Here is a 23463-nt window from a genome sequence, read left to right on the forward strand (position 1 = left end):
CATCTCAGCAACAGAGAACATCCCTCAAGGCAAATCTCTCATGCTCTGAATTTCTCTAACTTCCTCTTTAGCAACCAGCTGGAGAAAACTGATTAGCAATCTTAATTACATTGTAAAATTACAGTGCAAAATTCTTCTGCCATTTAATAGGCATGAAAGTAATAATACCAGGGGGTGGGGATCATGGGGCCTTTCTAGAATTAGCTGCTAGATTGGGACTTCATTTAGAAAAGTGGCACTATCTTATCAATCTGTGCATCCTATCTCCTAACACAGTGCTTAGCAGATAGTAACTATCCAGGAAATGTCTGTTGAGTAAAAGTGATTCTGGGATGAAAAGGGTAAAGGAAGGGTTCAAAATTGGTGATCCTGCGTGAGGGTCAGGGAACCTTGGCATAGAAAGCAAGGCAGCTGCTTGTTGAGAATCTTATGGCAGACAATTTTGTAAAATCCAGTTAGGGGACAGCAGAAATCCTTTGCTGAAAAAAACTTGAAAGCTCTAACAGACTGTGTAGAAATATATGTTTTTGTTGGGTTAGCTTGTATATTTAACTTTGTTATTATTTGTTTGTTTCTGCAGAAAATAAAGCGCTTAAAATTCAGACAAGTGGAGAGCCAGATGTGGCTGAAAGAGTGGATCTAGGAGAGCTGATTCAGTGTGCAACTGGTAAAATGGAGGTTTATGCAAGAACTGACCCTTCTGAGCAAGTCGAGGGAAATTGTGAAATTGTAAATGAACTAATTGCTGCCTCCACACAGAAAGGCCAGATAAAGAAGAAAAGGTTGAGTGAACTGGGGATCACGCAAGCTGATGACAACTTAATGTCACAGGAGATGTTTGTTGGGATTGTGGGGAACCAGTTCAAGTGGAATGGGAAAGGTAGTTTTGGCACATTTCTTTTCTGACCACAGTGATGTAAGTAGATAGCAAAATACTGGATTTTGCACATGCTGCCCTAAGAATCACTGCTGCCATTGTAGTTTGCTGTATTGTCTGTATTTTGTATTTGATTATTTGGGCTTGAGTAAAAGGTAGATTTATTTCCATTTGCAGGTGTTGCACATAAAACACTCCCTCTTTATAAGAAAAATCATAAATGCATATAAAATAGAAAATGTTTGGAGATTGCTTATCTGAAAGTCTTGCTTTCTTATACGCATGGTTCTCTCGTATTAAGCCTGGTAGTAACTTTTTAGTGTAATTACCTTTAGCACTTCAAAGATGAGGAAGAAGGGAAGAGAATGCAAGACTAGTGCATAAAAATGCAATAGGTGTCATATGTACAGCATTCTTCTTAGAGTTGCATTTTCATCCCAATTACAGTGTGTCTGATTTCCATCTTGTATTTGCATAATACTTGTCTTAAAATAAAAGCTTTTATGATTGGGAATTTATCTGCCTAATCAGACTTATTATTGAGACGTCAATGGGACGCATTTTTCTGTTGAGCTATGCAGTCATCAAAATAGCGATAGACAGCATAGGAGGTTTGAAGCAGAAATGAAACGTGTTATTCAGAGCCAATGTTGTACACAGAGCATTTTCACTATTGCTGAATGGGAATGATTAAAAACAAGGTATTTTTCGGGCCAGGTGGTGGCTCACACTTGTAATCGCAGCACTTTGGGAGGCTGAGTCAGGAGGATCACTTGAGCCCAGGAGTTCAAGACTAGCCTGGGCAACATAGTGAGACCCTGTCTCTACTAAAAATAAATTAAAAAAAAAATTAGCTGAGTGTAGTGGTGTATGCGTGTAGTTCCAGCTACTCAGGAGGCTGAGGCTGGAGGATCCTTGAGCCCAGGAGGTTGAGGCTGCAGTGAGGTGTGATTGCGCCACTGCATTCCAGCTTGGGTGACAGAACAAGAACCTGTCTCAAAAAAAAAAAAAAAAAAGTATTTTTCTCTTACCGTTACAGTATTCTGATTATATTACTGACGCAGTCAAAATGATTAACTGTACAACCTGTATCTGCTGGGTGTTCTTGGTATCATATTGTAAAACAGCTTTAAAAAATATTTATATTTTAAAAACTGTATGTGACATTAATATGCCTAATGATTAAAATTATAGTGATGAAATAACAAAATTGAATCTTGTTATATCTTTTCAAACCCACTATGGGCCATAGTGTCAGTGTAGCATATGTGGTCCATTGAAGAACACACGGTATTTTGGTATCTGTTTTCATGCTTTAGAAAGAGTATTACGTTTTTTCCCATTAAGTGTGGTTATGTTTGTTTCTTAAATTTGAGTAAAAAATAATTCTTATTTTTTGGATGCTACTAAATGTAGGATTTATGTTAGATTTACTATTTGATCATTGAAAGGTATTTTTACTTTTAAAAAATCTTGTTGCAAAGAGGTTTAAAAAGTAATGTTCATTTCTGCATCAGTTTCAGCCAAATGTTGATATTAAAACCTTTTATTCTTTTTTTAAATTTTTGCCTCTAGATGTGATGCCTTAAGATAAAAACCATTTATTCAACTTAAAAAAAAATCACTTTTTTTTTTTTTTTGAGATGGAGTCTTGCTCTCTCACCCAGGCTGGAGTGCAATGGCACTATCTTGGCTTACTGCAACCTCCACCTCCTGAATTCAAGCAATTCTCCTGCCTCAGTCTCCTGAGTAGCTGGGATTATAGGTGCCCGCCACCATGCTCAGCCAATTTTTTTTTGTATTTATTTTATTTTGTTTTGTTTTTGAGATGGAGCTTCACTTTGTCACCCAGGCTGGAGTGCAGTGGCATGATCTCAGCTCATTGCAACCTCAGTCTCCTGGGTTCAAGTGATTGTCATGCCCCAGCCTCCCAAGTAGCTGGTATTACAGCCACCATGCCTGGCTAATTTTTGTATTTTTAGTAGAGACAGGATTTAACCATGTTGGCCAAATTCCTGACCTCAAGTAATCCATCCACCTTGGCCTTCCAAAGTGCTGGGATTACAGGTGTGAGCCACTGTGCCTGGCCTTTTTTTTTGTATTTTTTAGTAGATATGGGGTTTCACCATGTTGCCCAGGCTGTTCTCAAACTCCTGACCTCAAGTGATCCACCCACCTCAGCCTCCCAAATCACATTGATTTTTCAATTGAATTTCTACTTTATCTTGGTTTAGATTTTGTAGATAAGTTAGTAACATGAATACCTTCCTTGTTCCTTTTTATAACATGGAGTTTTTCAGATTTCATTTCTATTTTAGCTTAAATCTAAGCTTATATTAATTTTTATTCACATGATTCATCATAATGAGTAGGCCTACTTTGTTCTTATTTAAGTTATATGCAGTACATTTTGCCTCAATCATGGAGAGTTAAACATCTCAAATGGTATAGCATAGGGAATTTAGGGAGTGCCCTAGAGGGGTATGGGTTTGATATTTGAGATGAAAACACTGATGTGGAGAAAGGATAACCTTCTGTGTTGACTAATTTTGTGTCCTGTCCTTATGGTCCACCCTCAGTGTGACCTTGAATTTATGGCAGGTAGTAAAATTCTATACCTTGATTTGAATATTTCATTTCAGCTTCTTTAGATGTATTTCCCTTCCTCAGTTTCTTGTTGTATTATTGCACTATAGATATTAACACGAATATATTTTTAAAAACTGCCCAGAGATCATTTGATCTCAAGTGTACATACACTTCAATTTTCTGGAGTTATAGAAGGATGGTGAAATAACCATTTTCTGGATTTTGCTTTTCAGAGGGAGATTGAAGAAAGTTCAATAAAACACTGATGAGCTCATAAGAACCGTGTCATTCATGTTTCTTTGTAATTCAGTTTGCTGTTTTTATTCTTATTCATAGGGAATGCCCCATGATTGACCTCTGGTAAAGCTCACAGTTGCTAAGCATCAGGGGATTGAGCCTCCAATCAGTGTGGTAGTGTCCTGACCTTTTAAATAGAGCAGACCGCACAGGATCCCCAGACAGCTGAGGAAAGCCTCTAATATGACACAGATGAATGCAACCCAGCATCTCCTCTGTCTTTCCTCCAGCAGCGCGGGCCCCGGGGTCAGTCTCAACCAAGGCGGCCAGGCCGGACTGCGGCGGCAGTGGCTGCGTAGGGGCGGAACCGGCCGCTGGGCTCCATCCAGGTGGCTCTGGGCACAAGCCAGGGGAGCGGGCACAGGCAGGCACCAGAAGCTGTGCTGGGAGGGTCTGCTGGCTGGGCAGGGAGTGGTGCGCTGCCTACTCTGAGGTCCTCGGGTCTGAGCTCAGCAGCCTTCGCTGGCGCCCGAGCTGCAGCTGCGATTTGCAAGGAGCTCCGCCCGCCAGAGAATGTCCTCTTGGGGGTTTCCCCGGGCGAGGCCTCAGGCATCCCAAGGTTCTCTAGCTGCTCTAGCCTCAGTCCTGTGTTCCCACGTGGGAATGCCGTCTTCACACGTGACTGGGGCTAGAGTAGCTGGAAGTTCAGGATACCTTTCCCTTCCGGGGAATGTCCTGAAAACTCTGCCAACTCTCACTGACGTCGGGCGGGAACGCAGGGCTGGTGACAAGCTGTCATCGATGTTTCTGACACGTGAGCCATGCACATGCGCGCTGAGAACGGTTGGCCACCTGTTGGTTGTGCGCACGCGCAGTGACGGATATGTCAGAGGTGCGCATGCGCAGTCGGGCGTACCGGCTTTGCTTGGCGCGTCTTGGCTGGTTGGCTTCGCTTGTTACTGCCTCTGACTTTGGAAACCGCAAAATTTCCTGGTTGGAGGTGGTGGCTGACCAGAGTGGCTTCGTCTTATTGGGCCCATGAGGCTGTGATAGGCGGACTGGTGCTGATGTGTCTCTGATAGCCTCCGCCATGAAGAGGAGCTCTGGCCTCGGGGGCCTGAAGGGCCGGGGGCCCTCCGGCTCCTTCACCTGCTGGTGGTGTTGCAGGGGGAACGATGTCGCTGAGCGCGATGACAGCCCCTTCACCCAGTGCGGGTACAATATCCGAGAGAAACACCTCGGCAAGCTCCACAGAGCTGCCAGCCGGGGTGAAGTCTCCAAGGTGGAGCGCATCCTTTCGCGCGGGAACGCTAACTTGGATGAGAGAGACAAGAAGAAAAGGTGACAGGAGCTGGGGCTGGGGGCGGGGACTGGGAGGAGGCGGGTGTGTGGGAGAAGCGCCCCCTTTTTGGCGGGGGGATGCGGGGTGGGGGGCGAGCCCTCCTGATCCCGGGGTCCTGGCTTTCCTGCCTCCGCAGGCTCCACAGCACCTGGCCTGGGGAAACCTTGGAGGGGTTAATTAAGTCTATACAGCACTTTATGTTGAATGGACACATTTCAAAACATATTTTTTGTTTCTTTTTATGAGACGAGTTTCGCTCTTTTTGCCCAGGCTGGAGTGCAGTGGCGCGATCTTGGCTTACTGTCGCCTCTGCCTCCTGGGTTCCAGCAATTCTCCTGCCTGAGCCTCCTGAGCTGCTGGGATTGTAGGTGCACGCTACCACTCCCGGCCAATTTTTGTATTTTTAGTAGAGATGGGGTTTCACCATGTTGGCCAGGCTTGTCTCCAACTGCTGACTTCAGATGATCCATCCGCCTCGGCCTCCCAGATTGCTGGGATTACAGGCGTGAGCCACTGCACCTGGCCAACGTAATGTCATATACGCTATAGACAGGTGCATAAGGAGAGCAATAGTTCTCATGACATTTCAACTTCTGGGCTAAAAATTCTTCAGATTATATCTCATATTTATTTTTATATACATGTACATCTACGTAAATACGTTCTTTACTGAGGAATCTTGGAAGGAAACTTTGAAGTGGGAAGTCGTTCCTGTTCTTGAGTAGGAAGATTCGTTTTTCTCAAGATGTGAGCTCTTTGTCTATCAACTTTACATAAACCAGATAAAAATATCAAAGTTTTAACATTTTAAAATTAAACTTATTGTCTGTATTTTACTATTATGATGACATGAAAATGTTTTTTGTAATGAGGTGAGAAAGACTGGCATTTCTATATATCAAAATGTGCTATTAATTTCCACAAATTGTTTATTAACAGCTGAAAAGACAGTAAATGAATGAAACAGAATAGAAGATCTAGAATTGCCCAAATATATGTAAGAATTTAGAGCTTGATAGTGTTGACATTTTAGATTAGTCGGAAGGGTGAATTATTCGTAAATGAAATGCCTGCTGTCTGGAGAAAACGAACTAGATTTTTATGTCACAAAAATAAGTTCCTGATGAAATATAGATCAAACGTTTTAAGTATACAAAATAAGGAAAGTACCAGAAGAAGACACACATGCCTGTTTATACAGATACATTTATATGTTGACAAAGACCTTCTTAAGAACTTCACAAGCAAGCATTCTGCAGGTTGATTTAGCAAAATAAAACTTAAAACACTCTGTAAATAAGAAAAAAAGACAACCTACTTGCAAAATATTTACACTACATACATATAACACACACACATATACTACATACACATCAGGTGAAAAATGTATCTTCATATTACAGATAATTCAAATCAACAAGAAAATAATTCTAAATTTGGGCAAAGTACTTCTTTTGTAGATCTATAAGTGACATAGGAAAAAATATTTAGTGTTTCTTGTAAGAGAAGTAATTCATGTTAAAAAAGAAATAAAATACTGTTTCCTATCCACAGTTTGTGAAGATGAAGACAGTGGTACTTATACGGCTGCTTAAAGTTTAAGTTGCAGATGACTTTTCAAGTAGAGAATTTGGTGATAAGCACCACATTTAAAAAAACATATATGCCCTTCACTCATCAATTCCATTATACTGAAATATTTGTAAAAAATAGAGATACATCCAACTTGTTTTTCTCAGTACTGCTTAAAACCTCAATGTATTAAGAAAAACTCATATGGTGGATTTTAGAACTAAATTTTAGTGCATCCATAGGATGGAATAGTAGCCGTTGAAGGTGTGACTAGATACAGACTTATTTTGACATGTGAAGATGTACTTTGCTACACAAATTGAGAAAAAATTATTTTGAGTGTACATACACACAGACTATACTCTTGTTTTAGCTGAAAATACGTACCAAATATGAATACATTTATTTCTGGGCATTTGTACTGTAAGTACCTTTTTTTTCTTGTCTGTGATTTCTGCAATGAGCATGTATAAAAGTTATAGTAAAGGCTTATTATTAATGAAATAATCCTTGGGAAAAGAAGAATACATGAAACTTGCCTAGATAAAAATAATTTCTCACTTTCTATTATTTTATTTTTGTGGTTTGGTCTCTTCAGTTAACTTTTAGCCACTTCTGGAGAAGGGGGAATCCTTTTATCTGTGCTTAAAGGTTTTATTATGAGTACATTTTCATTACATACATGTGTTTTTGCTATATACAGGTTTACTACATATGTGAAAAAAAGATTAAAAATTTTAGTTGTGTCCTTATGAAAATAAAAAATAGCAAATATAAGTGATTATTACTATTACAAAAGTATTGCTTTATCTTATGGGAGTTTTCCTTAAAAATGTTGAACTCCCCAACTGTATTTTTCCATTGTTTTTTTTAAATAAAATAATTTTCTTTTTGAGACAGGAGCTCACCCAGGTTGGAGTGCAGTGGCACAATTATGGTTCACTGCAGCCTCGACCTCCTGTGCTCAAGTGATCCTCTCCTCAGCCTCTGAGTAGCTGGGACTGCTGGTGTGCGCACCATGCCTGGCTAATTTTTGTACTTTTTGTAGAGACAGTGTGTCACCATATTGTCCAGGCTGGTCTTAAACTCCTGGGCCCAAGTAATTCTCCTACCTTGGCCTCCCAAACAGCTGCAATTACAGACGTGAGGCACCACGCACAGCTTCCATTCTTTCAATCGATTTATTCATCAAACAGAGGCTGGACACCTGTTATGTAGTGCACATATTCTACAATCTTTCAGGACGCTTTCATCCTTAAAAACTTCATATTTACCTGCCTAGCTTGAGCAAGCTGAGAGATTTAAAATTGGAGTATTATAACTTAATCTCAACTGAAGCTTTTCCGTCCTCCTTTAAGCATTTCTGAAGGTGGAAAATAGCAAAATAGAACTTTTTTTTTTTTGAGACCGAGTCTCTGTTGCCCAGGCTGGAGTGCAATGGCACAATCTTGGCTGATCATGGCTCACTGTAGCCTCCGCCTTCTGGGTTCAAGTGATTCTCTTGCCTCAGCCTCCTGAGTAGCTGGGATTACAGGCGTGCGCCACCACATCTGGCTAATTTTTGTATTTTTAGAAGAGACAGGGCTTCACCATGTTGGCCAGGTTGGTCTTGAACTCCTGACCTCAGATGATCTGCCTGCCTCAGCCTCCCAAAGTGCTGGGATTACAGACATGAGCCATTGTGCCCGGCCGCAAAATATAACTTCTAACTACTCTTTTGAAAGTTTATAACAGTCTTAAATGTGAATATTAATCATTGAAAGTGTCTGATTTACATCCATTCTATAAATCTAAATAGAAAATAAAATAAGCCATATGCTTTCATTTGAATTCTGAATTTCTTTTGGCTTAAAGTGTTTTTTTTTTTTTGAAAATCAAAGTAAGAATGAGTTTGTTTTAAACATTTGTTGTCATCTTTATTTTCAGTCCTGTCATTCCGTAGTACTTTTAAGAACTAAAATTTATTTAAATGCCATTTATATGACTAGAACGGCCCTAGATGTGTTGTATATACCAATTCTACTTATTGCAAGACACCATGGATTCTGTGATGCCCCATCATTTTATGTCTCAATAAGAGAATTATTTAAATGTTGCCAATTTTAGTTGTAATAAGTCAAGAATTGTAAGTGGGATTCCAATGTCAAAGATGTTAAAATATGAGCAAGTGAGCAACTTAGAATGATCAAAGTACAATGTTACCTCTAATCTTTAAACGTATCTCAAAGAAGATATAATTGTATCATTTTACTTAACTAAAATCTTGTATTTGTTAAGTAGTAGTATTAGTAAAAATTGTAATATCTAAGAAATACTGAGCTGTTATTTGTGCTAGGAGCTGTCTAAATACTTTGTACAGTCTCATGCAAGCATAACAACAGTGTCCTGTGAGACAGCCAGTATTTTTAACCCCATTTTATTAATGAGGAAATTGAGGCAAAAAAGGCTAAGCAATAAGTCGGAAGTGACAGAGTTTAAAGTAGGATTCCGGTCCAAGTTTTACTGAATCCAAAAGCCAAGGTCTTTCTATTGAAATAGGCTGCTCTTTCATTAATGTAGTGAGTAATAAGAGAGAGTAAAAAGTGTGATTTCTTCACAAAAAATTAAATATTTGTTTGGAAGGCAGAGAAATCACATGCTACTCAATGTTTATAATTATATAGATGATTTTATGTTTTCAGATGATTTTATGATTTTATGATTTCCAATAGTTTCCTAAAAATGTCGTCTCCCTCTTATAGGACTGCTCTGCATTTGGCCTGTGCCAATGGCCATCCAGAAGTGGTAGCTCTTCTGGTAGACAGAGGATGTCAACTTGATGTCTTTGACAACAACAACAGGACAGCTCTGCTAAAGGTACATAGTAGTCAACGATTTCAGCATGAGATGGATTTGATACAAATACACAGAATAAAATAAAATCCATCTCGTTTAAACAGAACTCATTGGTGAAACTTGTGGAATGCTTATTTTGAACTCCTAGAATTGACAATCTATTGCTTGGTCTAATTAACTGACAGGCGGTACAATGCCAGGAAGAGGAATGTGCGACTATTTTACTAGAACACGGCGCCGACCCAGACCTTCCAGATGTCTATGGCAATACTACCTTACACTATGCCACCTACAGTGAGGATATCCCAATGACAAAAAAACTGCTTTTACACCATGCCAATATTGAAACAGCAAACAAGGTATAGATCAACCAACTTTATTTTCAAAATATTTGAAATGCATTTGTTTTAACATTGACTTATGTACAGGTCAGTTTCCCATATTTGGAAGCTCAAGCATAACCTGAATAAAAATATTTGGAAATAATTATAAAATGTTACTTTAAATATTGATACTTTTAAAGAAGCATTAGAGGGTATATCTTTTTAAATGTATTTATGGTAAAATTTTTGAAAACACTGAATTTGAAAAGGTAATACTTTTAAATTTTTTCCTTCCAAGTATTTTTTTTCTAATTATTATGCAATTACCCTGGAAAGTGAAATTTGCTCTGGAAATAGGCTTTATCTTAAAATGCCAGGAAAACTAACACATTTTAAATAAATAGAAATCTTGATGCTGTTGATAAGTTCCTACACAGAGTAATATATATGAAAATGATTTAACTCTCAGTGCCAGGGCTTGAAAGGGAAAAATGGAAAGGGTAAGGAGAGCAACCAGAAATATGCAGACCAATCTGGAAATTAGGTAACTGAGGGAAAATACCGAGAAGAGTTTTTTTGTTGTTGTTTGCTTTCTGTTTGTTTCCAGTTTATCTGTCTAGACAAGATTCTTTTCAGTTTTGGGGATAATAGTTTTCAGTTTGGGAGAGAGTTAATGAGTTGTTCACTCATCTAGACATCAATTTTAGGAGGACCGTGAGGAAACCAGTTTGGCTGTGAATAGGTGGTGATGAAGTGGGAAACCCTTAAGCAAGTAATTAACTGACTTATCCTATGCTGGCAGAAGCAGTTGCTTAGATAAATGTCTAAACACTGCTCTCAAATCTAGACTGTCTTGAGGGGAAGGTGGAAGATAAGGAGCTTATAAATAGCAAAGTCAAGTTGGATCTTGAGTTTACTAGTCCCTGTTCTATTCCTACCCAAACAAATTATGTGGAGTTTTCAGTAAATGTAAAAGAGAGAGAAAAAACTCTCAGTAAATGTAAAACAGAGAGTAAAAACTCTTTTAGTCTTTCCTCTTTTTGGCCAAATCCTCAAAGATAAAGGTAACTGGTCATGTGGTGAGAGATGATGGAAGTAATTGTCGACTGCACTAGTTCTCAGCTAGAATTGTGCATCACCATAACCTAGGGAAATATAAAAATTTCTACAAAGCTAACCTCTCCTCTGACGATTCTGATATAGTAAATCTAATAAAGCCTAGACATACATGTTAACAAATGTTTCCTTGGAGCCAGGCATGGTGAAATATAGCTACAGTCCCAGCTACTCAGGAGGCTGAGGTGGGGCTACTGCTTGAGCCCAGGAGTTTGAGTCTAGCCTGGGCAACATAGTAAGACCCCATTGCTGACTAAATAATGGCAAATTCCTCAAAATTCTGAACATGCCTGGTTAAGAATCACTAAATAGATAAGTGTAATATATAAATTGCTCTTCTAGAGTTAAGAAATCTCTAGAAGAGTTGGAGTTTGATAGGTACTACTTCCTTTAAATCTGTCCTTTTCCATAATATTAGCCCATTTTTCTTTACCTTTGTGGTTGGGAAGCTAAAAGAAATATTATTGGCAATATCTATCAGCTTACAGAATAACACCTTTTCCTTCCCACCATTAATTATTTACTGCCATTCAGCAGGTCTTTATAAATTTGCTATGGGTAGTCTTTCATTTAAAAAATTATTTTGAGACAGGATCTTGCTCTGTCACCTAGGCTAGAGTGCAGTGGCACAATCACAGCTCAATGCAGCCTCAACCTCCTGGAACTCAAGTGATCCTCCTACCTCAGCCTCCTGAATAGCTGAGACTACAGACATGCACCATCATGCCCAGCCAATTTTTAAATTTTTTTGTACATACAGCGTTTCACTATATTGCCCAGGATGGTCTCAAACTGGGTTGCTTCAAGCAGTCCTTCTGCCTCAGTTTCCAAAAGTGCTGGGATTACAGGCATGAGCTAGTGCACTCAGCCTGGGCAGTATTTCACTAAGTGGAGGCTGACCCCTTCAGGACTTCACATCTCTTTGTTACCATTCAGGTAATTAGGCCAATAAATCTTTATTACAAGTGGAGTTTCCTCAATTAGAATTGTAGCAAATTCTAAACCTTTTGTTATTGTTGTTGAAACTGTATTATGGGCTATATCAGTATGTCTGTTCATAGAGTTTTGGCATAATCAGGATGACAGTTTTAAACCCTGAAAACCATGCAGTTACTAAGAGTACAGATACAAATTCTTTTTTTTTTTTTTGAGATGGAGTTTCGCTCTTGTCCCCCAGGCTGGAGGGCAGTGGCTTGATCTCAGCTCACTGCAACCTCTTCCTCCCGGGTTCAAGAGATTCTCCTGCCTCATTCTCCTGAATAGCTGGGATTGCAGGCACCTGCCACCACGCCCAGCTAATTTTTTGTATTTTCAGTAGAGACAGGGTTTTGCCATGTTGGACAGGCTGGTCTTGAACTCCTGACCTCAGGTGATCCGCCCGCCTCGGCCTCCCAAAGTGGTGGGATTACAGGTGTGGGCCGCCGCACTCAGCCATAAATTCTTTTAATCATTTCGTTTCAGCATTCCTATGAACTAAATATCTATTTGGCTAACAATCTCAGAAAACTACTTACTAATAGATTTTAAATGAATAAATGCTAGAAAAATTATTGAAGTGGGTAGTATGAGTCTTAGTAGCAAATTTTATTACATGTTGGGGACTGTTTTTTTGGTAAAACATTTGAAACTAAAGAAAGAAAATATTTTACATGCAAACACTTACTTTATGCACAACCATTTGGAAACACATCCACGGCAAGTTTAAAAATGCAAGGGCTGTGGTCTAAATGTGGCCCATAGGTACGTTTCACTTGCCTTCATAAATTGTGTCAACATGTAAAATTTAGAAGACTCATATACAAATCTGGATTTTAGGTTTCTCTTAAGAATCAAATCTGGTGTCCCTTGAGCCCACATCACTGTTTTGTCTGATGTGCAGAGGTTACCCCTTTCTATGAGGCCTGTGTTCTCTAGTTTGCCGTGGTGCCCACCTAGGTACCTCACTCAGGTCACCCCCTTTGCCCTTGTAAGCATTTGACAACTCTCGTCTTAACAGTATATTTTGATAAAGATGTCAAGGCTTTCAAGACAGTTTCTATTTGTTTATAATATATAACTTATATTTTATATAAATCACCTTAGCACCAGAGTTGAATTTTAAAATTTAGAAGTTTTAAAAAAACTGCTAAATTCTATATTCTTTTTATTTATGGTAAATATTCTTTATATTTAACTCTTATTTTTTATATTTGCCATAAATAACCACCTTCTCATTAGCATGCCTATAAGCCTTTCTAGGTTATTCCTAGCTGTAGCTGGATGTGTTACACATCTGGTAAAGTAAACATTCTTTGCAATGTAGCTTAAGAAACACTAGTCTAGACTCAATAATTTAGATCATTAATAAAAACACTTGAAGCTTTTACTAATATGTCTTAAGATTTGGGAATATAGAGATAAAAGATAAAGCCCCTGCCCTCAAGAAGCTCTTGGTTTACATGGAAAACAATAAAATCATTACAATATACTATGCTAAGTGCTATGACAGAAGCGAAGATTATTGGAGCTGGTATTGAAGTGAGTTTTGGAGATGACCAGAGTTCATGTGGTGAGGCGGAGGAGGAGGGGTTTTTCCAAGGGAAGGAACAGCACACGGGAAAGCAAAGAAGAATAAAAAGGAAAGGACTTACTTACTTACATAAATATAAGGTTTCCAGTTCAGTTGAGAAATATATAATGTTGTGAATTATCAGTTGCTCTTGCTGTTTTACAGGATGAACTCACACCATTTTTGCTAGCTGTACATGAAGAAAAACAGCAAATGATAGAATTTTTAAGAAAGCAAAAAGAAAATTTAACTGCAGTTAAGTTTGAAAGGTACAGTAATTAGTTCTTTTTTTAAAACCTGACTGATATTCTAGAGTGATAACACTCTCTCTAGTTAGAAATATTAGATTAATAAGAATATTAACTTGTAATTATTATGATATAGTAAAAAATATCAACACAAATCATTGGTTAAGTAGAAAAACTATTACTTGGACTGGGCAACATAGAGAACAGTATATAGTAGGATTCATCTTCTCTTATTATATTGACTGGTGTTGGTTATTTGTAATGTGATGTTTTTGGTCATGTGACCTGACCAAAGTGTTTTTATATTGGTTTTGTTAGTTGTATGAAGTGCAGATTTTAACTTTTAGTATACTTTAAGATTTAATAAATATTGAACTTCTTAATCCTTTTATAGTAGTTTTTAACCTCTGCTTCTTATATACTCTTCCTTTAAACATGCTATATTAGACATAAATAGGAGTTGAAAATCATTTTTTCTTCTAGATGACTCTTTAAGTTGCTTTCTTTGAAAAATAGTAATGTTAAGTTATCCCTACATGGCTGTTAATTGCTATTACCAGATACCGTGGGTTCACTAGTTTTTTTCTATTTCATTTCTAGTGTATTTTGATGTTTTTGTTTTATTTATTTTTTTAGGCAGAGTCTCGCTCTGTCACCCAGGCTGGAGTGCAGTGGCGCGATCTCAGCTCACTGTAACCTCCACCTCCAGGGTTCAAGCGATTCTCCTGCTTTAGCCTCCTGAGTATCTGGGACTATAGGCACGTGCCACCATGCCCAGCTAATTTTTTGTATTTTTAGTAGAGACAGGGTTTTACTATGTTAGCAAGGATGGTCTTGAACTCCTGACCTCAGGTGATCCACCCGCCTCGGCCTCCCAAAGAGCTGGGATTACAGGCGTGAGCCACCACACCCGACCCTGATGTTTTTATTTGTAATTGCTATGGGCAGAGAAAGAAAATATAGCTTTAAATGAATAGCTTTTTCTTCTAATGAAGACAAGCCATAGGTGGCTGAAAAAGAGAAAAGAGCTAGGCTTTAGATTCATACAAGACTGGGTTTAAGTCCTAGCTTTCTCACTTGCTAGGAATGTGACCTGGGAACATTACTTATCACCAAATATGTTTTTCTATATGAAAAGGAAGATAATAATATATCCTTCAAGAGTGGTTGTGTGGAAGAAAGATTTTATATGGATATGTGTGTATATATATACATATATTATATATACATATATGTATTTTATATACATATATACGTATATGTATTTTATATACGTATATATGTATATATAATACATATATGTATATATACACACATATGTATATATACACATATATATGTGTATACTCTTCCTTTAAACATGCTATATTAGACATAAATAGGAGTTGAAAATCATTTTTTCTTCTAGATGACTCTTTAAGTTGCTTTCTTTGAAAAACAGTAATGTTAATAGTAATGTATATATATACACATATATATACACATATATGTGTATATATGTATACACATCTATATATGTATATATGTATACATATCTATATGTATATTATGTATACACATCTATATATGTATATATAGCATTTAATTCAGTGCCTAGCACATGTGTATCGGCATTATTAACTGAAACTACTGTGATTATTATTATTACTGTTAGTATTAGTATTATTGTTTCCTGCCTGCAGATGGCTCTTACTTATCTGACCCCTAGCTGATTTTGAATTACAACACATCTGTCTTTAAATCTTTGCCTACATTAGATAAGGGATCTCAACATAGTTTCTTACTCATCAAAGGACTTTAAGTTAGCAACTTCTATGATATAATACCCTACTGGGACAAGAGGCTTTTTTTTTTTTTTGTAAGCATTGGTGGTAATTTATGAAGATGAACACTTGAGCACCCAAGATGCTTATGTTTGTTAGTACATGTAAATGTTTAATTCTACATGGACAGGCAAGATATTAAATTGGTAAAGATATCAAATTAGCTTTTTAAATAACTTTCTTAAAGTTCCTAAGAAAGAATTTCTCTCTCTGGTGTTTTAAAACAGCCCTCATTGTTGCTGTACATTGTGAATCAGCAAGAATAGTCAGCATTCTTCTTCAGCAAAATGCTGACGTGCTTTCCCAAGATATGTTTAGATGGGCTGCAGAAGATTATGCCATTTTTAGTCCTTTTACTAGGCAAGTTTTTATGTTAGAAAGCTAGTTTACACTAAATTGAGGCTTAAAATAATTATAGCTATTGAATCCTATACATCAGGTGAGATTTTATAGTTTAATTCAGGTCATTTTGGAGTGACAGTGAGTTAGTCCACTTTATCAGCCAGAAATCAGGCAAAAGGCTGGACTGGTTAGAAGTATCAGTGGGTGCAGAATTCTTTATCTCAGGACTTTTCAGATCTTTACCTTAGGGACCCCGACACTGTCCCTTTTACTCCAAGTATAGCCACATGCATAGGATAAAAATAGTGCCACATCTCTGATTCCTCTAATTAATTATTTGGGTCTCGAAATGTTCAGTTTAGCAGAAAATCTCATATGGTCTTTTGAGGGCTATCTCCTATACCCTCCTCTTTTAATTTTTCAAGAACCTAAAGGGTTTCCTAAGTCCAAGAAGGATAAAAATGACAATCTTTTACCGGTCAGAAGGAAGGGAAGAAAAGGACATTCTAATCATTCTGTTGTTTCCATTGATTCTTTTCCTGCATTATTGCTGTTAAAAGTGGTTCTGCAGTCTGTTAATGCTTGATTTTTCCCACCGGGATTCTCTTACTAATTCAGAGCCCTCAGTTTTCATGGTGATTCATACATAGACTTCATAGCTGTAACTTTTTTTAGTTCACGTACATATATGCTCAGCCATTGTTCCCAAAGCACCAGCATCCTGTTCTGACAGCTGGGCATCCTAGCTTTAGCCACACACATAGTGAGAAAATTGACCAACCTTCCCCCACACTCAAAACCTTATGTGGAGCCCACATCTTAGCCTAGACTTAGCTGAGGCCTTCATGGTAAGTTATCCTTTGAGGCCCTTGTTTGTCTTTTCTCTATCAAATATTAGTTGAGATTGTTCTAAACTGTCAAAGAGGTTACATAATGTTGCAGAAAGAGATCAGTGTTTCCTTACTCCATTGTTACCAGATCTGTACTCTGAGGCACCTTTATATGCTGTTTAGCACATTTTCTTAGGGAGTGGAAGGTTCTATATTATCCTTCCCTAGAGCAGTGGGTGCCAATTTGTGTGTTTTCTTTTTCTTTTTTTTTCCAATTTGTGGTTTTATCCTCAAGCAATATGTTTTCTATAATAATGACAATCTCCCAAGTTACTTTCATTTCTTTCTTTTTCTTTTTCTTTTTTTTTTTTTTTTGAGATGGAGTCTTGCTCTGTTGCCCAGGCTGGAGTGCAATGGTGTGATCTTGACTCACTGCAACCTCCGCCTCCCGGGTTCAAGCAATTATCCCACCTCAGCCTCCCAAGTAGCTGGGATTACAGGCATGCGCCACCACACCTGGGTAATTTTTGTATTTTTAGTAGAGACAATGTTTCACCATGTTTGCCAGGCTGGTCTCGAACTCCTAACCTCAGGTGATCCGCCTCCCCTCAGCCTCCCAAAGTGCTGGGATTACAGGCATGAGTCACCGTGCCTGGCCTAATTACTTGCATTTCTACCTCAAGTTTTAAAAATATTTTCATATTCTACCTCACAGGAAACCATTCGACAGAATTATCTGAATCTCAAGTAGGTTTATTGGGTTTATCAGAGCTAAGTCTCATCCATGACTCATGAGTATTCACGCGTAAAGTAGGGTTTCGTCCTTGCTTCAGCAGCACACATACTAACACTGGAATAATACAGAGAAAATTAGCATTGCTCCTGCATAAGGATGACACACAAGTTCATGAAGTGGTCCATATTTTGTGCAGTCCCTGGAAAGTCATTTGACAATTTTCTGACTAGCTCCGAGGAAACAGCATGAGTCAAAGCAAAATGGTTGGCACTTAATATTGAAATTGTGATTTTCACTACAAAAATATTCACATACAGTGATCTATGGAATGAGAATGGAGCTGAGTAAAACATGGGATGTTGTGTGCAAATACATTGTTAGTATGTATCTCAGAAATGAGAAAATGTCAACTTGCATCTCCTTTGTGGAACTTACAAAAAGAGTTTTATCTTTCATGTCAGTTGGAGGTGAAAAATGGAGATTAAGCATTCTAACAAAGATCTACTGGTTCAGAATTTGAGTCTGTAAAGAAAGAATAGTAGTCCAAGGCAGGTCTTGATATCTATTAGTTTTTTGCCTTTGGTATGATTGATGAGCTCAGTAACAGTAGACAATTATGTTATCTAATTTAATGAGATAATAGGTTTATAAATAAATGTAGTTACAAACTATGAAATATATGAGATGCCCTGAATTTTAAGCCACAAAGAGTAGAACACCTAATAAACAAAATTAGGACTTAATAACATTTCCCAAATACCACAACATTTCAATATTAGAACCTACAAAAAATACACATTGGATTTTATTTGCAGTTCCAAGATAGTTTCACCAATAAAGTTCAAGAACAAATTATTTCATTGCTTCACTATTTTTCTGAACATTCAAAATATGTTATCTCATTAAATTTTTATAACAACCTAGTAAAATAAGACAGTAAAATTCTCACTTTTTAGAAGAAGGCATTGAACCTAAAAGCAACTTATCCAAGAACTAGTAGCTTTTGGTTATGGAGCTAGGGCTTATTCTGAGTTAAGACACTTTCCATTATGTCAGGCTTGTAGGGTCCAGCCCCACAGGGTCCGTGGGTTTTCTCCCTGTGTGTGGAGACGAGAGAGTGTAGAAATAAAGACACAAGACAAAACGATAAAAGAAAAGACAGCTGGGCCTGGGGGACCACTACCACCAAGACGCAGAGACCAGTAGTGGCCCCGAATGTCAGGCTACGCTGATATTTATTGGATACAAGGCAAAGGGGCAGGCTAAGGAGTGTGAGCCATCTCCAATGATAGGTAAGGTCATGTGGGTCTCGTGTCCACTGGACAGGGGGCCCTTCCCTGCCTGGCAGCTGAGGCAGAGAGAGAGAGGAGAGAGAGAGATAGGTTACGCCATTATTTCTGCATATCAGAGACTTTTAGTACTTTCACTAATTTGCTACTACTATCTAAAAGGCAGAGCCAGGTGTAAAGGATGGAACATGAAGGCAGACTAGGAGCATGATCACTGAAGCACAGCATCACAGGGAGATGGTTAGGCCTCCGGATAACTGCGGGCGGGCCTGACTGATGTCAGGCCCTCTACAAGAGGTGGAGGAGTAGAGTCTTCTCTAAACTCCCTGGGGGAAAGGGAGTCTCCCTTTCCCTGTCTGCTAAGTAGCGGGTGTTTTTCCTTGACACTGACGCTACAGCTAGACCACGGTCCGCTTGGCAACGGGCATCTTCCCAGATGCTGGCGTTACCGCTAGACCAAGGAGCCCTCTGGTGGCCCTGTCCGGGCATAACAGAAGGCTCGCACTCTTGTCTTCTGGTCACTTCTCACTATGTCCCCTCAGCTCCTATCTCTGTATGGCCTGGTTTTTACTAGGTTATGATTGTAGAGCGAGGATTATTATAATACTGGAATAAAGAGTAATTGCTACAAGCTAATGCTGAATGATATTAATATATAATCATATCTATGATCTATATCTAGTATAACTATTCTTATTTTATATATTTTATTATACCGGAACAGCTCGTGCCCTTGGTCTCTTGCCTCGGCACCTGGATGGCTTGCCGCCCACAAGGCTAATGCAAGTTAATTTACTGAACTATGCTGCCTTCAGTTCATGAGTACTTCATGTTATTTTTTTCTTCTTTAATTAGAAGCTTAAAGAGAAGTTTGTAGAGCTTACAAATGGGAAGTGTATGGGATAATTAAAATTCTAAAATTAACACTGATATCATTTGAAATACTCTAAGAATTTAATATTTTTGGTAATTATTTTTATATCAGTTTTAAAATAGTAATTTTACTTATTTCATTTTTACACATAGCATTCAGCAAGTAATGTCTGAATACAAAGAAAATGAGACACCTAGAAATCCTCAAAATAGCAATCCAGGTAAGACTTCTAGTGGTAAATTACTCTTGATGGTTTTACCATAGATTAACAAATAAGAATAAGGAAGTTTTAATCACCAAAGAGTAGTTTAAAAACTCACTATGTAAATTGCATATATACACACACACACATATATATACACACACATATACACGTGTGTGTGTTTTAAATTTCTTCTTAGTAGGTTAGATTTCAGAATTATTTAAAAAGTTATGTGTAGATAATTTATAATCTCAAACAGAATTATCTGAAAGGAATCATTTCTTTAATTGTAGCCCCTAAAATCTTATATGATTTTTTTTGTATAAATAAGAAAAAAGATTTTTAGGTTAGTATGTGGTATGTTTTATTTATAGTCTCATTATAACAAACTGGATATATTATGAAATTGGAGCTTCTATTTAATTTTTAAAATAAATGGTTTTTATTGTTGGGCACAGTGTGGCTCATGCCTGTAATCCCAGCACTTTGGGAGGCTGAGGTGGCTGGATCACCTGAGGTCAGGAGTTCGAGACCAGCCTGACCAACATGGAGAAACCCCGTCTCTGCTAACAATACAAAGTTAGCCGGGCATGGTGGCACATGTCTGTAATCTCAGCTACTCGGGAGGCTGAGGCAGGAGAATCACTTGAACCCGGGAGGTGGAGGTTACCGTGAGCTGAGATCATGCCATTGCACTCCAATGTGGGCAACAAGAGCAAAACTCCATCTCAAAAAAAAAAAAAATGGCATTTATTTAGTAAATAAATGTCAATTACAGTTGACCTTTGAATAACATAGGATTTAGTGGTACTGACCCCATGTGCAGCTGAAAACCTGTGTGTAACTTTTGATTCCCCCCAAAATTACCTACGAATAGATGACTATTGACCAGGAGCCTTATTCATAACATAAACAGTCAGTTAAGACATTTGCTATGTTATGTGTGTTACTATACTATATTCTTACAAGAAAGCAAGCTAGAGAAAAATGGCTATTAAGAAAATCATAAGGGCCGGGCGTGGTGGCTCACGCTTGTAATCCCAGCACTTTGGGAGGCCAAGGCGGGCGGATCACGAGGTCAGGAGATCGAGACCACGGTGAAACCCCGTCTCTACTAAAAATACAAAAAATTAGCCGGGCGTGGTGGCGGGCGCCTGTAGTCCCAGCTACTCGGAGAGGCTGAGGCAGGAGAATGGCGTGAACCCAGGAGGCGGAGCTTGCAGTGAGCCGAGATTGCGCCACTGCACTCCAGCCTGGGCGACAGAGTGAGACTCTGTCTCAAAAAAAAAAAAAAAAAAAAAAAAGGAAATCATAAGGAATAAAAATATATTTACTATTTATTAAGTGGAAGTGGAAGTGGGTCATCCTCATGGTCTCCAAGTTGAGTAGGCTGAGGAGAAGGAGGAAGAAGGAGATTGGCCTTGCTGTCTCAGGTGGCAGAGGTGGAAGAAAATCTGCATATAATTAGACCGCTGCAGGTTAAACTCCTGTTGTTCAAAGGTTAACTGTATTGCATAGTGATGTATGTCACTAAAAAAAGTAACTTTTTAAAACTGGGAACTCAGCAATACCTTTCTGGTACTATAAACAAATGTTAATAAGAACTGTTAAACTTATCCAGTGTGCACTAATACTAATAGAAAATTATTTTTTTGAAGATACCAAGTGTAGAAGTCAGAAAAGCAATTTCTTGTTGAAAAGCACAGGTCATGTTACATATTCTTATACCAACAAGGTCTCACTTATTGACTTCATTCTTCCTAATTTGAAATTGAATGAGATACATTTACTTCATTAGAACAAGTTAAGTTCTTCTCTCCACTAGTTAATTGTCATGATAACAGTAATTTTGTTAGAACAAAATACTTTTACCAGTAGCCAAAAGGTTATTGTAATGAATACCAGAAATGGTCCAACTCTAGGCTCAACATATTATAATAAAAGTATAAAAGTGCTTCGCAATAACAAAAATGCTACTATGCTACCTAGATGTGACATCAAATACATTGTACAGTCTGAACTGTTTGAGAACACTTTTAATTTAGTACATATTAATCGAAGAACTTTTACAAGTTTGATTTTGCAAGCTACCAGTGAGAAACACGTAGTCTTGGTCTTTAAGGTGCTCATAATAGACTACGGCTGTCCTTATTTCATATCTGTGTGTTTTTTCAAGATTTATTTATTTATTTTGAGAAGGAGTCTTGTGCTGTCACCCAGGCTGGAGTGCAGTGGTGCCATCTTGGTTCACTGCAACCTCTGCCTTCTGGATTCAAGCAATTCTCCCTGTCTCAGCCTCCCAAGTAGCTGGGATTATAGGCACCCACCACCATGCTCGGCTAATTTTTTTTGTATTTCTAGTAGAGATGGGGTTTCACCATGTTGGCCAGATGTCTCTAACTCCTGACCTCAGGTGATTCACCCACCTCGGTCTCCCAAAGTGCTGGGATTACAGGTGTGAGCCACTGCGCCCGGCCAATAATTTTCAAATAAAATATTTTTATTCATTTATACACTTGTCCATTTAATGAATAAATTATCAAGAGGGTTTTAGGGAGTAAGCTTCTTTTTTTTTTTCATGTTACAGTATACAAACATTTAAAAATACAGTCAGGGGCTGGGTGTGGTGGCTCAGGCCTGTAACCCCAGCACTTTGGGAGACCGAAGTGGGCGGAACACCTGAGGTCAGGAGTTGGAGACCAGCCTGGCCAACATGGTGAAACCCTGTCTCTACTAAAAATACAAAAATTAGCCAGGTGTGGTGGTATATGCCTGTAATCCCAGCTACTTGGGAGGCTGAGGCAGGAGAATTGCTTGAACCCAGGAGACGGAGGTTGCAGTGAGCTGAGATCACGCCACTGCACTCCAGCCTGGGCAACAGAGAGAGACTCTGTCTCAAAAAAAAAAAAAAAAAATACAGTCAGGCCTGGGCATGGTCACTCATACCTGTAATCCCAGCACTTTGGGAGGCTGAGGCAAAATAATTTCTTGAGCCTAGAAATTAGAGACCAGCTTGGGTAACACAGTGAGACCTCAACTCTACTAAAAATAAAAATCAAAAAATGAAAAAGTTAGCTGGGCTTGGTGGCATGCACCTGTAGTCCCAGCTACTTGGGAGGCTGCACTCCAGCCTGGGCAATGGAGCAAGACCATCTCAAAAAAACAAAACAAAAACAAAACAGCCAGGAGCTTGTTATGATCATTTTCATTTGTATTATTTGCTATTTCATTCAGTGTCTACTACTATGTGTTGGATGCTGTCTGGAAGCATATAATGATCACTTATTATGTTAAATATGTGCCAGACACTTGAAGTATGTGGTGAGGAATGAAAGCTGTTAAAAAGTGGGTAGGATTTCAGGTAAGCATGCAGAAGGGGTAGAACTTTTCTAGGTAAAGAGGCAGAAGGATGATGTGGGCAGAAGGAACAGCTAGCAAGTTTGTATGTTTGGCAGAAGGAACATCTAACAAGATGGTGTGCTTGGGAGAAGGAGCAGCAGGTGCAAAAGGTAAGATGCTCGAGTGAACTTTGCAGGGTTTATGAGCAGTTCTATTTTGCTATTGCAAAAACTGAGATGGGAGTGATTGGGAATAGGTAAAAACCTAGGTAAGACAAGCTCATGATGGACTTTTTAATACTTTATATTATTAAACTGAGTAGATCTTATCCTGCAGGCTAT

The 23463-nt window shown here is 38.5% G+C and overlaps 2 protein-coding genes and 1 non-coding gene across 5 annotated transcripts in view; all 3 read left to right on the plus strand.

The window, feature by feature from the left end:
- SHCBP1 (SHC binding and spindle associated 1) overlaps positions 1-2086 on the plus strand; it is a 36820-nt gene extending 34734 nt beyond the window's left edge. The window contains exon 13 of one of the 3 annotated variants that reach the window (XM_003280400.3): positions 581-2086. In XM_003280400.3, the coding sequence (XP_003280448.1) occupies positions 581-906 (326 nt within the window). In that variant the 3' untranslated portion in view covers positions 907-2086. The remainder of the gene's footprint in view (positions 1-580) is intronic. The other 2 variants (XM_030797620.1, XM_030797622.1) reach the window with 2 other exon arrangements.
- A 2525-nt stretch (positions 2087-4611) lies between these two features.
- Positions 4612-23463, plus strand: part of LOC100603859 (putative ankyrin repeat domain-containing protein 26-like protein) — a 42938-nt gene continuing 24086 nt past the window's right edge. The window contains exons 1-6 of the mRNA XM_030797628.1: positions 4612-5044; positions 9359-9473; positions 9638-9811; positions 13605-13708; positions 19734-19801; positions 23239-23292. Of these exons, the coding sequence (XP_030653488.1) occupies positions 4794-5044; positions 9359-9473; positions 9638-9811; positions 13605-13708; positions 19734-19801; positions 23239-23292 (766 nt within the window). The 5' untranslated portion in view covers positions 4612-4793. The remainder of the gene's footprint in view (positions 5045-9358; positions 9474-9637; positions 9812-13604; positions 13709-19733; positions 19802-23238; positions 23293-23463) is intronic.
- LOC115831792 lies at positions 17507-17609 on the plus strand. Its single transcript, XR_004027289.1, has one exon. It is a non-coding gene; the product is annotated as a U6 spliceosomal RNA (small nuclear RNA).

The sequence above is a fragment of the Nomascus leucogenys genome, chromosome 2 (genome assembly GCF_006542625.1).
Source record: "Nomascus leucogenys isolate Asia chromosome 2, Asia_NLE_v1, whole genome shotgun sequence".
Taxonomy (NCBI): Eukaryota; Metazoa; Chordata; class Mammalia; order Primates; family Hylobatidae; genus Nomascus; species Nomascus leucogenys.